The sequence below is a fragment of the Grus americana genome, chromosome 18 (genome assembly GCF_028858705.1).
Source record: "Grus americana isolate bGruAme1 chromosome 18, bGruAme1.mat, whole genome shotgun sequence".
Lineage (NCBI taxonomy): Eukaryota > Metazoa > Chordata > Aves > Gruiformes > Gruidae > Grus > Grus americana.
The window spans coordinates 5,140,167-5,156,833 of record NC_072869.1 but is presented as its reverse complement, the minus strand read 5'-3'; the positions used below and the strand labels follow the sequence as shown (position 1 = coordinate 5,156,833).

General features: G+C 45.6%; 1 protein-coding gene across 1 annotated transcript; it reads left to right on the top strand.

Moving 5' to 3' along the window:
* The first annotated feature begins 14,518 nt into the window (after positions 1-14,518).
* On the top strand, positions 14,519-16,153 carry NOG (noggin). Its single transcript, XM_054846655.1, has one exon. The coding sequence runs from the start codon at positions 15,005-15,007 to the stop codon at positions 15,674-15,676; it is 672 nt and encodes a 223-aa protein (XP_054702630.1). The 5' UTR covers positions 14,519-15,004; the 3' UTR covers positions 15,677-16,153.
* Positions 16,154-16,667: the final 514 nt, after the last annotated feature.

The window sequence follows — 16,667 nt, the reverse complement described above, 5'->3', positions numbered from 1 at the left end:
GCACAAGCATCTCCTTCAGCTCTTGGTGCTGACCCTGTCCCAGTCTATGGCCAGGGAACATATCATTCCACTGAGATCTCTAGAAAGGACATCGGAAGACTATTGGCAGTGTGAGTGATCTTGACTTAAATCTTCCAACCTGAACAAATATACAGCTCTGGCTCCACCCTATGCCCTCCAGGCCAGCAAGAAGGCATGGGCTAAAAGTGCAAACAAGTGTAATAATTTGAAGGTTTTTTGGGGTGTGAATTGATGGGGGGATAGGCAAAAACACTTGTAGGGGCTACAGAGTAAATAAATTGGGACTTTGTGCATCCAGTTTTACTGGAAATGAAGTTGAGACAGAACTTAACTTTTTTGAAGGAAGTTGAGTGGCCCCAGTGAGAGTGTGGGTTCTGGGAGATGAACACGGGTAAGACCTGCCTTTTTGGATGCAGCTTGGCAGAACTGAAAGTTGGCAGAGCTTAGCCAACAGTGAGTGCTTTAAAAATACCATCCTTGCTCTTTTAGTTCTCTGGGTAATACATTCCCTCGGGCTGTGTGACTGTACACAGCAACACACCTTTAAGTACTTCCATGCGGGTTTTGAGTATTGGCTTATGCTCTTTAGTTGCCTGTAGGCAGGTTTATAAATTATCTGCTGAGGCTTATTTTGCTTATGTGATTATTTGAAACATGCTTAAACTTAGAAGATATTTAGTCAGTATCTTTGTCTCTTTAAAGACATTCTGCTATAATATGTTGCTCTTACTATTAGCTTTTGGGTTTCACAGAAACTCATAAAACCTCTTGTCCAGCAGATATGCAATACAGGTCTGCTTGACATAAAGACCGCCCGCCTGCTTGCTAACCGTGTACTGCTTGTCAAGGTGCCTCTTCTCCCCTATTTCAAGTTCATCAACTGAACTTTGTTGGCAACAGTAAACAGTTAAGTAGCTAAATGTCTATTCAATGAGCAACCTGCCAAGTTACCAATGCAAGCATATTTTTGTAAAGAAATATGCAGCTCAACTTGTGGTGGCCATTGAGAAGCTGAGCTGCAAAAACATCAACACCACAAGGACACAATATTTTTCTCCTGATTACAACACGCTCATTTATTTTGGAATTCTTATGCCAGCTGAGGATTACAGGGCAGTGACAGTAGAAGAGCTGTCCAGATGCCAAGGAAAAGAGAGAACTGTATATGTACTCTTGTCCTGAAATGGTAGAGGGTAGGGAGAAAGGCTGGGTAACGATTTGAAAGAATACATTTCCATAAACTTTTTCAAGGGAATCCGCAGATCGCTCCCACAACAGATACCTGCAGTACTTTGAGAAAAGGTATAAAATCCAGTTTATTGCTAAATTGTCGGGTCTGCTTGTTCACTTGAAGAGAACGCAAAGATCTGCATATTCAGAACAACTTTTCTTCTAAAATTAAAATAAATTAGCTGGGAAGGCCATCACATAATAAGGTACTTGTGGTGGGAGCAATCCCTATAGTATGTATTCCTAGGGCCTGAGTGATAGTGGGCTCTAACATCTGACTGGGTTGGTCAGGCAGCAATTAAAAAACCCCAAAACTATAATAAAGACTTTGTTTTATGTGGAAAACGCGTGTCTTTCATTCATAGGTATGTAGATAGGTTTTTTACCTCTTAATATGCAATCATTTCTGTGTGAAGGCAACCTCTCTGGTACTCAGCATTATTTAAAACTTTTAGATTCACTGGCAGTTCACAGCACTGACTTTTTGAAAGAGACGGTGTTCATCAAAATGTACGGAGCACAGGCTGTATAGCCTTGTGCGTAGGCTGTACAGAATTTTTTTATGTGTCTTACCACAGTATCTGAAGTTTTTTAAACCTTCTTTTAAAAGCCTTTTTTTTCCTGTTTTATCTGGAAAAAAAAATTGAGCATAGGTGTGCTAAAGCAAACCAGCAGATGGTACTGTTTTGTGGTCTTTCTTCTGTCATGCCATCTGTTACCTCACGGTTTTAACTTCTGCTATAAACTTTTGTAGAAACAGGGATGCCTTTTTCTTACGCATTTGTACAATACCAAACATGGTCAGTCCATGTGCAAGCTTTTAGGTTCTATAATAATATAAACAATAAATCTTTGAAATTATACAATTTTTTTATCTTCATAGTATCATCATGGATGTGATGTCATTCTATGGCTGAAGAACCAAGACATAGATGGTCTACAGTCAAAATTATCGAGTAACCCCTAATTGTGTGGATGTGCTTATTCAAGCCCCCTAAGAGCTGATATTTCATATCAGGACTTTATATGTTCAAAGCACAGTTCCAGTTGGCTTGAATTGCAGCTGTTGTGAATGTATGCCCTGCTATGAATGGAGTCCCAACTGAGGCTGCATAGCTTAAGCATTGTCGAAAATGAGACATATACATTAAGTGGCCACCTGTGAAAAGTTTTCAGTTGCTTCTATTCTACTGTACTGGGATTCTTTGGCAGAACACAGGGAGAGAATTCATTTTTCTGTGATGATGTTCAGTTCCTGCAAGTGTTGCCTTTATCTTCTGCTTCGTTCACTACTTAGCATCTAATTACTGTAACAAATCAGAGTCTCCTATTTCTGCAACAGTCTCCTTTCATTGCATATCCATTGTCAGGTGCACAATTGGCGAGCTCCAAAGATGAAAAAGAAAGTCCACATGCTGCCTACAGAAAGAAGTACACAGCAAACAAATGGCATGTGCTTAAGTAGTGAAAAGCTGTAGCATGAAGCATGAGAACAATCCAGGGCTATTTCTCAGACACTAATGGCACCTGATAGAACATGGTTCATTATCAAAAATGTGTTTCCTCCGCATGAAGGCCCTTGGGCTTTATTCCTTTACTAGATCACACTTTTGACTGAAGGTGGTTGAAGGTCCACTGTCCCCAGGACTGATGTATGAGAAACAGTGACTATTCAGATAAAATAGTGAGAAGCCCTACAAAAGCAACAATTACATTAAATTTAGAAGGCTGCTTCTAAACTAAATTTTGTCTATGTAGTATTTCCTTGCTTCAAGGATTACTTTGAGAAGTTGTGCAGAGAGCAACCGCTATTTCACACACACCACAACCGTTCCCTGTAGCTACAGTCCTTATTCGGTCATGTTCATTGCCAGTTGATAAGGCCATTTTTAGGAGAACTGTGGAGTTTTACCATTGCCTTTCATGCAGCTGGGATTTGGATTTCCCTTTCTAATTGATGACTAACTTCCACTGTAATGAAATCAGAAGATGCTGTGAAATCCATGAGGCCCTGTGGCCTATCCCTGGCTACTCTTACAAAAGATAGGAACCAGTCCTAAGCAGGGAAAGCGGAGCCCTCTTGGCAGTTTTGCTGTTTTGTGACCTTGAGCAAGCCAGTTCTGTACGTTGTGGGCTTTTATCTGTGTAACCTATCGAGATGATCCAGAATTCAGACCCTGAACTGCCGTTCAACACATGCACAATGCCTACTGCAAAGGGATCCTGGTTACACTGCACTAGCATTCACCCAATACCCTTAGCTCAAAAAAGCAAAGTGAACAACTGACAGAAGCTGAACTTGACAGAATAATCACTGAGCACGTGCTGAGTACACATAGCATGGTGCAGAAAACATGTACCAGTTTGTATGAAATCTGTTGGATTGTCTTCCCAACATCTCTGATAAATCTATTTACGAAACCGCAGCTGCCCTTATGTACTACTGTATAGGCATTCTTGATGCTTTGAAAATTTTCAAAGCAGCCTTTCAACAAGGAGCCATTCTTTTCCTACATTCTTAGTCCACAATACAGTAGCCTTATCTCCTTGTACAAAATGGCTTCTTTGGCCAGTGCTCAGTGAATGATGTAGTTTGAGTCAGTCAAATCAAAGTCTGGCTAAAGCACTATCTGGGATTTCAGAGCTCTGAGTTCAGTTTTCAGTGCTGTCATAGATTCATGCAACCATCTCTGCTCAGGTGGTGACTGGCTGCACCTGCATCAGGAGCGAGCTGTGCTGGAGAACAGGCAGGCCGGCCTGGGCCTTGGGCGAGGGAGCGAGACAGACCCCTCTAGCCAACCAAACCCTGGTTCCCTTCCAGCTGTTCTGTAGCACAGCTCGGCGTCTGGCTCTTCCCCCTGCACACACTGTGGGTTTGCCACTGGTTTGAGCAGACATTCGCGCTTGGGTCCGGTTCCTACTGACTTAATAAACATGACCTATGCCAGGACAGTGATTCAGTGACGGGAATCTGGAAGGAAGCTGTTCTCTGAGGGGTTTGTTCCTCTTGGAGATTGGCATTCCTTGGCACGCAGCGGCAGCATCCCTTCTCGGGATACCTGTGTGTGCGAGCACACGCACACGTTTGCTGCCTTTGGGTATGCTTTTTCAGCACCTAAACAAATACACATCTAAGGGAATCAAGAGGCTCACTTGCTCTTTGCTGCTGTCCTTTGGAAGGCTCTGTTGCCCATTAAAATTCATGTGAGCTTTTTCTGTCACTTGTCAGGCTTCTTGAATGAAGCTCTTTCCAATGTTAGGATCTCAGCTGCAGGATCAGGCTCTTACCTTGAAAATCTGTGCATTAAGCACCTTGTATTTTATCTATATAGCTGTTGAACTAATCAATAAACACTCTGCTAGTTACATTTATCCTCCCAAGCTGAGGGATCACACACCACTGGCATTGAAAAGGCTGAATGATTTGCCCCGGTTCATGCTCTTGAATAAAATTGACAGCTATGAGATGGAAATGTTCAGCTCTTTTTTAAATTTGCAGCAGGAAAGATTTATCAGACAGAGTTGAAGTCTTTGACCCGGTTTTGTCCTGCTGGGGTCTCTCTGAAAGCCTTTACAAGCTGCAGAGGGAAAGGAGTTGTCCCAAGCACTGATATTTTCAGGTATCGCTTACTCTCCCAGTTACAGCCACAATAGCCCAGCAAGCCAGTGGGGTTTTAGGATTCCTCACTGGCTCTGCGTTGCAGCCTGAGCAGCACTTTTGCAGGGCTGGTCAGAGATTGCTGCAGAACGGGACTGGGGGCATGCTCCCACCCAGCCAGGAGTAGGGGGAGGATGGGCACCTCGAGGTGCCACATCCACTTGCAAGGAGCAGTCGGGGAGGAGAGGAGCCCTGAGGATGCTGCTGCCAGCTGAAGTCTGAATGGCTCCGCTGGCTCCAGGGGCAGCTCACGGGGACCTTCGCTGGGGGAAGCGCGGGATGGGACAGGGACTGGCACAACCCGGGGGGCTGGCGGGGCCGGCAGGGCCAGCCCGGAGGGCCGAGTTCGGCCCAGCCGAGGGCTGTGCTCCGCGCAGGGTGCCGGCAGTCCGCGGGCCTGGGGGCAGGGCGGCTGTCTATTTTTAGTGAGGGTTTTATAGAGTGGATCCCTGCGGTCTGGCTCCACACTGAAATATTGTCCTAGTCTCAATGACATAAACACAGGGCCAGCCTGTGATCCTGGCGCCAGCTTCAGCTTAGGGAATGTGAATGAAAGTACCAGTAGGGTCCAGGCAAGAAGGAGAAGAAAAAAATCCCGACTGTAATTACAAATAAATCCCAAACCCTTTCGCTCTCATGGCTCACTTAGTACAGCAAATAGCCTCTGATTCTCTACAAATAAGTCCCAGCTTAGTTACTGACAGATCTACCAAGAGGCAGTTAATGGAATAATGACTAAGAGAAGCTTAGGGTAATTTACACTGTTCCCAGTGTTGGAGGGGGATTGCCCCCACCTCGCCCCCCACCCTGCTGCCTTCAGGTCCTGCAGCAGTAAGCCACTGGGCACGACCTAAGCCTAGGCACACAAGGGCCCTCAGGCTGGTGGGGGAAGGCTGCTTATTTATTTATTTATTGAAGAAATCTAACACAGAATGATGATGACAGGCAGACTCCGATATCTGGAGCTGAATCATCTCCCCGAGGAGAGTGATTTAGGTTAGGGTCTGCAGAGCAAGGTGATACCTACCTTCTTTTTTGATGAGAAAAGTGGGGAGATCTTAAAGTGGCATAAGAACCCATCTCTGCCATGAGACACTTTAAATGCAGCAGTGTTCCTTTTGCTCCTTTTTCTGTTACAAAATGTCTCTTCTTTGAATTCCTAGCCCAAGTCTGTTTTAATACCTAATATTTGAGTTAAAGTGCTCGGTTTGCTCACAAAAATTAACCTTCATATTCAAAGTATGGAGAGCTCTTGTGGAACACCCACAGTGATCAGGGCAATTCTCTTTGTTGTTTGGTTTTGTTCTTTTTGTAAATAAAAACACAGTAGTGTTTCAAAGATGCATCATCCTATCAAGAACAGGAGTAATGGAAAGGTTCTTGTTACATGGGAACAATTGCACATGCACGCATACACACATGTGCGCACACGCACACACATAACACATATACACAAAGAGAACATATACACATATACACAAAGAGAACAAATCCAAGTGATAGTTAAAATAGATGCCATTGTGTCTGGCATCTTACTGAACAGCTGATGTGTTCATTATGAAAAGGTGATGTGGCTTCAGAAGGCATGCTAAACAGGAAGGATATTCAATTGAAGTGTCATTATTTCAATCTTGCTTGAAAGAAAATCATCCTAAGACCAAGGCATATGCGGGAAAGTCTAGCTGATTTTTAGTCCTGTGATGGGTTGTTGCTTCTTACCATGCCATCTTAGACTTTCCAAGTATCTGTATTAAAAGGAGGAGGGTGATAGTCACTTGTTAATATTTTTTAATGAAAAAAAAACAAAACAAAACCAAAGTCCTTACCCAGGCTTATCAAAGGAAGTTGATTATCCATAAGCGATGCTTTGCTGTGAACAAAGTAGTAATTTGTGACCACTTCTTTCTTTGCTGTGATGTTCGCTGTGGGGCTGTTTGTCTCGTATTCCTACTATACCCTACTATACCCTGCGTCAATTCCCTTTTAGAGACGGTGGTGGTGTGGGGATGTTGCGCTATACCAAAGCATGGCTCTAAAAGCTTTTAACTCTATCCTGTAATTGATGTGTTGTGTAAACTGCAATAAAGGAAGGATATTAAAAAAAGGAGGGGGGAGAACAACATATTTAATGAGAATGAGTAAATACACCCAAGATGTAACTGTAGATATAAGAAAAATAAAAGCAGCTGGGGGGCTTCTGAGACATTGTTTGTCTTGAAAGTGATGAGAAGAGGCACCATCAAAAGACTTGTTTTACTACAGTCATGCTTCATTATGGGGAAGGAGAGTGTGGGGAAGGGGAGGGGTGAGGGTTCCCTACGTGACCAGGTTGCCAGAAGAGAGAACCTAACTCGTTTGCATGGCCTAATTAATCCCTGAACCCAGTCAAAGTCTGAGTCAGAGGGAGAGAGCAAATGTCAGATCTGTGTCTGGGAAGCCTAGATTCATTATTTTACTCGCCTGGGTCCCTTTGCCTTCACAGCAAAGACTCGAAACTCCCAAGCCAAAGAAACACATCCCAGAGATTCATACTGAACATGAGCAGGTTTGGAATCAGTCTCCTTTGTGTCTGTTTCTGTATCTGAATTAATCCCATGCCCCCATGTGTGTGTCTGTTTCATCACTTGTGAGAGAAAGTGGAAATCATTCAATTTGCTACTAAAGGTACAAGTTTCTTTGAAAAATATCCTATTGAACACACAGTTTTTCACAGCCAACCCAGTCACTGTAAGTTTGTATTTCATCACATATTTTGTAGTGGCTGCAAAGATAATGTTATGCACACAACTCTGGCTGATCATTGTGATCTACTTCTTTTTGAAGAGATCAGATTCCCTAAAGGGATAAAGCATAAGAAGCAGAAAAGAAGTGATAAATACAACATGCTGGGGAAAGACGCACAATTTAATCTTTTTCTAGTTATTAAAACTCCTTTATTCTTACAGATTTTCTAGCCAGAGCAAATTTAAAGAATGTCTAATAAAGCAGTGGTTCCCAGTTTGTGGAACCTTCCTCTGCTGCATTTATTCTTGAGGCAAAACTATAGTCAGGAGTTGATTTCTACATTGAGCTAAATTCTGCTCTTTTATTACCCTGTAGCCAAAATGCTTCTTGTGAGCACAAAATGCAGCCATTCTAGATTTGGTCTGGGGTTTCTGAGTTAGATAAATTTGTGATCCTGCCCCTCGCTGGCTCTCTGGTCAGGATTAGACCCTGCCTTTGGGATTTTGTTCTTCCATAAAACCCATGAGTCTCTCAGAACATTTTGCCCCAGCATCTGAGGCAACATTTACTGAGTGCAGGGGACCTCGGGGCTCAGGATTTAGTTGATAGAAGTACTTTTAAAAGAAGTTTAATTTTCCTTCATTCATAACCAACAAGCTAAATATGATGTAATCGGATTTATTTTTTCCTCTTCACCCCCACTGGAGCCAGGAAAATGAAGTAGTTGAGAGAAAAGGGGTTGTCATTTTCAGTCAAGCAGCCATTCATCACGTAGCATTAGACAATTAGCAATAAAACATTTGAAGGGCTCCATTGGTGCTAAAAGGGCGAGGGGGTCTTTTTAAATATCAGAGGTGGGAAATGTTATGTACCAGGGTTATTCAGTAGCTGGCATCAATGAATCACTCACATGCACTCAGGGCTTGATTGGGGGGTTGCTGGATTTTTCGCTTCATTGAATCTCTGTCACTCAGTTGTCTTTAGTGTTTTATAAAAAAGGAATAATAAAAACTTGGTTTATCTCCATAGATGTTTATCTTAATAAGCAGGCTGGCAAAAAAAAAAAAGGATAAATACATTCCTACTTGTCATGTGTGTATATATGTAATATATGCTGCTACAGGGAGTTTGTTTGGATAAACAACGTTGCCTGTGTGGAAATTCAAATCCCCATCAGGAGCCATTGCTTGTAAATATAAGTGTCATTTTTTAACATAAAAAATGCCTTGGTTCCTGTTTCATCTTTGCCAGTTCTCCCACTGGCCTCTCTCTCCATAATGAATGGGTCTGCAAACTGTGAGACGCTCAACCGGCTCTGGTCTCTTCTCTCGACAGCTGAGATGTTAGTATTTGGCACAAAAAGCAGGATGGTTAGGTGGGGTAGAGGAGGGGGAGTTTAGAAGAACTTTGGGTTTCCTCTGTTGCAGACCTTTTGCGTGAATAAATAAATAAATAAATAAATAAAACTTCAATTCCTCCAAGTGGGGTTGCAGCCAAGAAAACTCTGTTCTGAGAGATTCAGATTTACGGCAGAAGACACTGCTGAGAGAAAAAGCGAGAAACAGAGACAGTGGAGTTCCACCTCCCATGATATATAGAGCCAAGGGGAGGTATAAATACCCGTCACTTCCCTGACCGTCTTTTAAAAAAAAGACAAACACCCAGGATCCTGTCTCTGGCTGGCTTGCAGCAAGGCGCCCTCATAAAAGCTAAGATAAACAGTTTATCAGCAGATGAATGCACAAGCTCTGTTCTAAAGACAAAAGTCTATACCTTAGGAAAAATGCACGAGCAAGAGGCGAGTGGGCTGAGAATCAAGGAGGCACAGTGTTGTAGGAGCAAGAATGACACGAAATGAGAAAAATAGAGTAATTTTTTAAGGACACTGCAAGATTTTATTCTCTTCTTTTACAGCCTTCTCTTTTTTTTTTTCCTTTTTTTTTTTTTTAAGGCAATGGATACCTTTCTACATATAGCTGTACTTAAAGACTAAGAAATAACTTACTTGTTTTATTTGGGGGGTCCCTTTTTTTTTTTCCATTGCTTTAATGCATCAGTCATCTTAGGATTTACTCCACTATAAAACATTCATCCCAGAGCTTAGTTTCAAAATATATTATATATACATCATTTATCACTGCAGATACAGGTTCTTGGCCAAATGTATCCTTCCCTGTCTCCATTCTGTTGGGATTTCAAGGTAGAACTTTGCTCTTGCAAAAAAAGTTTACCTTCCAAAGTATGTGATTCATAACTGTTTTCTTTCAGAGCAGCTGATCAGCTGCTAACACTGTGTAGTCCGTTAACAATCCTTATTCTGTGGCCCTTTCTGTGAATCAGGAAAGGGGCAGGGAAATGGATGAGGTACCTTTAGACGCAGCACCACATTTCAAAGGTCCAGCACAATCTCCCTGAATCTTTCCAGACTAAAGAATATAGCTTGAAAGCAATCGAACAGTGATTTTCTACCTGTGGTGCATGGATTCCTGGGTGAGGTAATACATGACCTTTGATAGGTAATAATGTAGATCTGGTAGATTGTCATATGGCATATATGAACTACGTAAAATGTCTGAAAGCTGTGCATCTTGTTTAGAAATTCTTCAGGGATTCACCATTTAAAAAAGGTTAATCTGTAAGCAGTTTCTTACCAAGGTTATAGGGTTGTGACCAAGGAAGAGGGAGTTGGTCTAGCAGCTCACTAGGACATAAGACTAAAATTTAAGTGATTTTAATTCAGTTGTCTGCTCTATTAATCACAGGTTTCCTCTATAATTTTAGTAAAACACTGGACTCTTCCCTCAGCATTGATACAGATTTACTGTAGCATCTAATCAAACTCTCCAACATCTCCATGAAAGAGGCAAGGATTATCATTCCTGCTGTACAAATAAGGAAAGCACAAAGCTATGAAATTCATTGCCCAAAACCATATGAGAAATTTGCATGAGAGCTGGGCAGAGGACTCAGTTGGTTATGTTGTTGGGTTTCATTTCTTTAACAATCATTGTTTCATGCCATGGATTTTTAAAAATAAGAATTGAAAGGCAATGAGATCATGAATGAGATCATGATTTAAATAATCTTTAAGTGTAAGGGAAACAAGAATAGTTGTAAGGAAGCCTCCACTCATAAGGAAGGCACAACTCTTCTGAGTCCCCCAGCAAGGTTCTTCCTCATCCCAGTTTTGTAGGGGTTTATTACTTTCTGTGAGATTCCCTCTGTGTTTCAGAGTGGTGCACGCATCGAGCTTGAGACCATTGCTCATAGACAGATTTGACACCACGGGCTGAATTCAGTGTTATGTCCCTGAGCACTGGGTTGGGTGAAGTAGGTCAGGCCATTTTCTGTTGCTAGATTTAATGGGAAACAAACCTATTCTGAATTCTTTCTGTGCATCCTTGCTGTTGTGCACTGAAATCAGATCCTTGCATAATGTGTTTTCAGAGCTGTGCTCCAGAGTCATAAGCAGAGCAGTGCAGGCTGCATACCTCTTCTCTCCTCATCAGAGATGTGACCCTGCAGAAGTGGCATCTTACTCTTGCCCACATTGGCTTCCTGTGTGCCTTGAAGGTTGTGTTTGCTTTGTCTACTGAAAAAACACATTTTTACTACTGACAGCACTCCAGAACCAATAAAGCTGAGGCAAAGGGAGTTGTTTTCTCCTCTGCTTCATGCACCATTGCCAGTAGAGTGACCAGCTAAGGCCTCTATGAGCTGCTGGCCTCTCTCCCTATCCAAGGAAGGGCTGGCATCCTACACAGAGCCTGGATCAGGCCCTTCACCTCCAGGTTTCATTTACTGCTGTTTTCAGCAAACCCTAAAATAAACCAGTTTGATGGGAATCCAAATCTCTTTTCCCTCTGACCCAGAGGCTTTTGGCAGAGCTGTTACTGGCAGCTCTTCCCCAGTCCTGCTATCAGCCATTCCACCAAGAAATTCTTGGGCCACAAGTGACTTCTGTCACTTCTGCATCCCTCGAGCTTTCACAGCCTTGCCAGGAGCCCAGTGCACCCCAGGCAGACACCTGCGCTTCAGGAACTACCGAGCCCCAGCCTGCTCCGCTCAGAACAAATCTCTGTACCTTAAAGAGGCAGTCCATCTGAACCAGCCTCATTCCAGAAAACATTTAGTTCTACAGGTAACGCAATTCAGGAGAGAAAGGTCTTCGAGTGCTTCTTTAGGATCACAGTTTTGAACACTGAATCTTAAACACACAGAAATAGACAGGACATAGGCCTTATAGGCTTTATTTTTAGATTAGAGACTGATAGTTAGAGAACTAGTTTCAAATACTAGCTGAGTTAAACTGAATTTATTAGTAAAGAAGAAATACAAGACATTATGTATAACGTGAATTTTTGCTTTCTGTTCAAAACACTGTTATTTTAACCTAGTATCATTATTTGCGTCTTTGTGTTTAAACAAGGTGGTTTAAAAGTGAATTCAAAAGTATTTGCAGTGACTTACAGGTGACTTATTGGCTGGAGGTAGGAACATAGTAAGGAAAGAGAGACAGACAGGCACCCCCAAAAAAACCCATTAGCACCTTGCTAGGACTCATCAGCTATCCTCACAACTGCTCCCTCCTGAAACCAGACACAGCAATCCTTCCAGAAGCAGTGGATCAACCGATAAGCATTGAGTGTGAGCTTATGCTCCTGTATGTCAAGAAACACTTTGTGCTGCAGGGTGGGCAAAAATATGGTATATGAATAAAGGAGGGATGAACAGACCCTCCTCAGCTCAGCAACAGCAGATCAGCTTCCGCAGGCTGAATCCCAGGAGGCAGGAGCGGAACTGTGCGTGAACAGGCCAAGACCTTGGTGAGAACCTGAGCCAGAAGCAGGTTGTGTCTGAGCTCGCTCGCTGGCTCTGTGCAGACCTTGGCACCTCCCTGTCCTGCTCATACTCGGTTCAACATCAAAGTCACATCCAGTTAAGTCCTGAATTCAGCAGAATGTCTGTCTTCAATTCCTGATGTTCCTACTCCTTGAATTTTGAGGAACTTTATTTTGAAAGATAAGAGGTGTGGTTTCTTACTTATTTCCAGGGACAACTTGTATGCCAAGTTTCAGCAATGAAAGTTTATCAGGTTCTAGATGAAGGTGGAGACCTAAATCTCTGGGTGAAAAAATATGTAATAAAACTGTAGCAGATCCTTGACTGACATCATAGTAGCAAGTGTCACTGTGAGGCTCCTTTTACAGCGTAGAGCTAGGGTCAGTTTTCCATCTTTTTCATGTCATTTATTTCAGTTATGTATTATTTATGAAATGCCCTACATGCTCAGGAATAAAACAAAACAAGAGTTGTTTTAAATTTAACTTAGGGAGTGAAAATAGTTGAAAAAATACAGTTGACTTTTAGAAAAAACACTCAACCTGGGTAATCTATACATTACTTCCATAATGAACCTAAATTTGAAGGTTAACATTTAAACAAGTGCATAAATAATTTAGGTGAAATGGCTAAGCTTCAGTCCCGTTAAACTTGGGCTCCTAAGTGCCTAAATAGCCTGCAGGAATGGGATTCCAGCACTTCAGGAAATTTTACTCAAACCTTAATAGACTGTTCACATCCCCTTACAGCTTGCTGCCTGCCGTGCCTTGCGAGCACTCTTTGCAAGACAGTAGTCCTGCAATGGCAGTACCATTTAGTATCAATTTTTTAAATTGTTTTATGGATTTACTATTGAGATGGGCTTTCCATCTTTTCTGTATGGATTGGGGGCATAACTGGAAACGGTGTTTCTGATGGAGAAGTCTTAGAGGACTCCCTAGAAGAAATGCTGCCTAAGTGCTCGGAGGACCGCAGCGGAGCCTTGCAGCCTGCCGCAGCACTCCGCAGCGGGAGCGGAGCCACCGGGCTCCTCTCGGGGAATCTCAGGCTCCGTACGGAGGGTCTCGCTCGGCGGTAGCCTCGAGGTCTGAGCACTGTCCGCGGGAGCCTCCTCCTCCTCCCTCCCCGTGGAGGTTTTGCACACCGTTGTTTCTGCCCGCGTTCACCAGCACGGCGCGGGAAGCTCATGCCAGGGGCTTCTCCGGTCCCCTAAAACCGCGACAGACGCGCTGGCCTTCCGCCGCCTCTCGCTCTCCCCGTGCCCACCGCCCGCCCGCGGGCAGCCGTCGTCCCCGTCCCCGTCCCGTCCCGGCCGGGCCGCGGCGCCGCCAGCAGAGGGCTCGCTCCGCCCGGGAAGGCGGCCGGTGGCCGCCGCGCAGCGCAGGGGCCGCGGCTGGGCGCGGGCAGAGGAGGTGTCTGCAGCGGCCCCGCGGGCGGGCGGGCGGCCAGCCGGGCGCGGTGGTGGGCAGTGCATCGCGGGCCCATGTGCGGAGCCGCGCAAGCAGCCCCCAGCGGCCGGGGAGCGCCGGCCGGGGCAGGAGGGCGCGGGCAGCGACGGGAGAGCCAGCGCGGAAGCCTGCGCACCGCGGGGCGCGCTGCCGCCCTCCGCGGGCGGCCGGGCCGCGCTCCTGCGCGGGGCGAGCGGGAGAGGCCGCGCTCCGCCGCCGCGCGGGCTGCACCCATGGGGTGACCGGCGCCGCGGTGCGCGGCGGCGAGGCTGGGCGAGGAGCCGTCGTTCCCCGTGCGGCGGGGCGCGTGGAGCGGGCCGGCCGGCGGCTGCCCCGGCGAGAGCAGCATCTCCCGAGGCGCGGCGGGCTCGCGTGAGCGGCGGCGTGCGGAAGGCGGGGGGAGGCAGCGGCGGCTCCCGCCTCAGCCTTCCCCACCAGAGGGTGTCTGCAGGGTGGGAAGGGGGAAGCCGCGCTCTCCTGGACTTTTGTGGGAGTGGGGGTTGTGTTGTGTGTGTGGTTTTTTTTTAAGGGGGGTGGGGTGGGTTAGAAGAGAGTCTGTGGTTTCCATGGAGATGAAGCTGAAAGTGCAGGAAATTTAAAGGCTTTGGGTCCTTGCAAAGCAGACAAACTGGTGCCAACGTGCGTGGCTGCTGTTGCTGCTGAGGAGGCTGCTTTGCAAACGGCGGAGAGGAGCGGGGAGGAAGAATCGGCAGCAACTTCTTCCATACGCACGGGCAGACAACGAGGAGCAGCAGCAGCAAGCAGAATTTGCAACAAAAAGAGGCATCTCCCTTTCCTGGGGAGGGTGAAAAGAAGCAGCAGCAGCAGAATTTTGGAGCGGCTCCACCAGGAGAAATTTTATAGAGAAGCCTGCAAGAGAGAGAGTTTGCAGGGGGCTTGTTCTCCGGGCTTATTAGGGGGCTGTCTTTGCTGGTGGTGCGGGGAGTGGAGGTGATCCCCCTTAAAGACAAGCTATTTTGGATATCCCCGTACAAGTTTTCTGATGTATTTGCTTGCACCTTCTTCCCCTGCTGTTTGGTGAACCCAGCCCCCCTCTCCCCCCCCCACCGGTCTCCCAAGGATGGATCATTCCCAGTGCCTTGTGACTATATACGCCTTGGTGGTTCTGCTGGGTCTCCGGCTAGAGCAAGGCGCCTGCCAGCACTATCTGCACATCCGACCGGCTCCCAGCGACAACTTGCCCTTGGTGGATCTAATCGAGCACCCGGACCCTATCTTTGACCCCAAGGAGAAGGATCTTAACGAGACCTTGCTAAGGAACCTCATGGGCGGACACTTCGACCCTAACTTTATGGCTATTTCCTTGCCCGAGGACCGGCTTGGAGTGGACGATCTAGCTGAGCTGGACTTGCTGCTCAGGCAGAGACCCTCGGGAGCGATGCCCAGCGAAATCAAAGGGCTGGAGTTTTACGACGGGCTGCAGCCGGGCAAGAAGCACAGGCTGAGCAAGAAGCTGCGCAGGAAGCTGCAGATGTGGCTCTGGTCCCAGACCTTCTGCCCGGTCCTATACACGTGGAACGATCTCGGCAGCCGCTTTTGGCCCCGGTATGTCAAAGTGGGCAGCTGCTACAGTAAAAGGTCTTGTTCAGTCCCAGAAGGCATGGTTTGCAAACCTGCCAAGTCCGTGCATTTAACGATCCTGAGGTGGAGGTGCCAGCGTCGGGGGGGGCAGAGGTGCACATGGATACCCATCCAATACCCCATCATTTCGGAGTGCAAGTGCTCCTGCTAGGGCTTGCACTTACCTTTTCTTGCCCCTTCTCCAGCGGACTCACGTGGACCTTTGCTGCAAGAAAAAGACATTTGCTTTCTGGTTAACGTTGTAATGCACTGTAATGTGTAGGAGAATGTATATTGTGTGTATATATGGCACCGTTTTAATATACTATTAAAAGGTCAGTATTATACGTGAAATAATCAGCGTCTACTGTATTTTTAAGACTATTACCCTGATCGTTGCTAATGTATCTTTTTTTTTTTTTTGGTATTTATATTCCAGAGAGAAGTTGCTTCGCTTTGGCGAAGTAGGTTTTTTGTTGTTGTTTTTTTAATAAAAGGATTAAAAAATACAAACCAAACTTTTTGATAAAACGTTTTAAAGCTATTTTCCATTATTCGGAAAGCGTGTGTGTGAGGTTTTTTTCTTTTTCCTTATGGACTTTAGATTTAAAAAAAGAATAAACACCTAGAGCACAATGTTATTGTAAATAGAGAGAACAGTTTGAATGACTTAATCCTATGTAAATGAAGAGTATCTGCTATTTATTCTTTATATCCTTGTAGTAAAAGTGCAGTGCAGAATTAAAGTCAACCACTAAAACACGAGCCGTTTGGATTCTGTTTGCTTTTTGGTTTGGCCACCTTCGGGGGGGCTTTCTTCTCTCTCCTCCTCGTTCTCCACGCTCAGCAGGACGTTTCGTGGTGGCAGGGGGAGGTGGGAACCTGCTCACGACTCTGTTAGAAGGGAATCTTTGGCACCTACACCACAGGAGTGCCCCGGGGATCCGGCCCCGCGTGTGGGGCCGGCGAGGAGCGGCTGCGCGGGGGGGTCCCCGGTTCCGCGCTGCGCCGTCCCCCCGCGGAGCCGCTCACCCGGTGCCGCGCAGGCAGGGCGCGCTCGGCGGCAGCTGGGTTGGGATTTTTTTTAACCGCTTGACATTTCATTTACAACGGGACACGTGTCTTTCACACCTACCATTGTGGTGGGACACTGCTGAAACTTG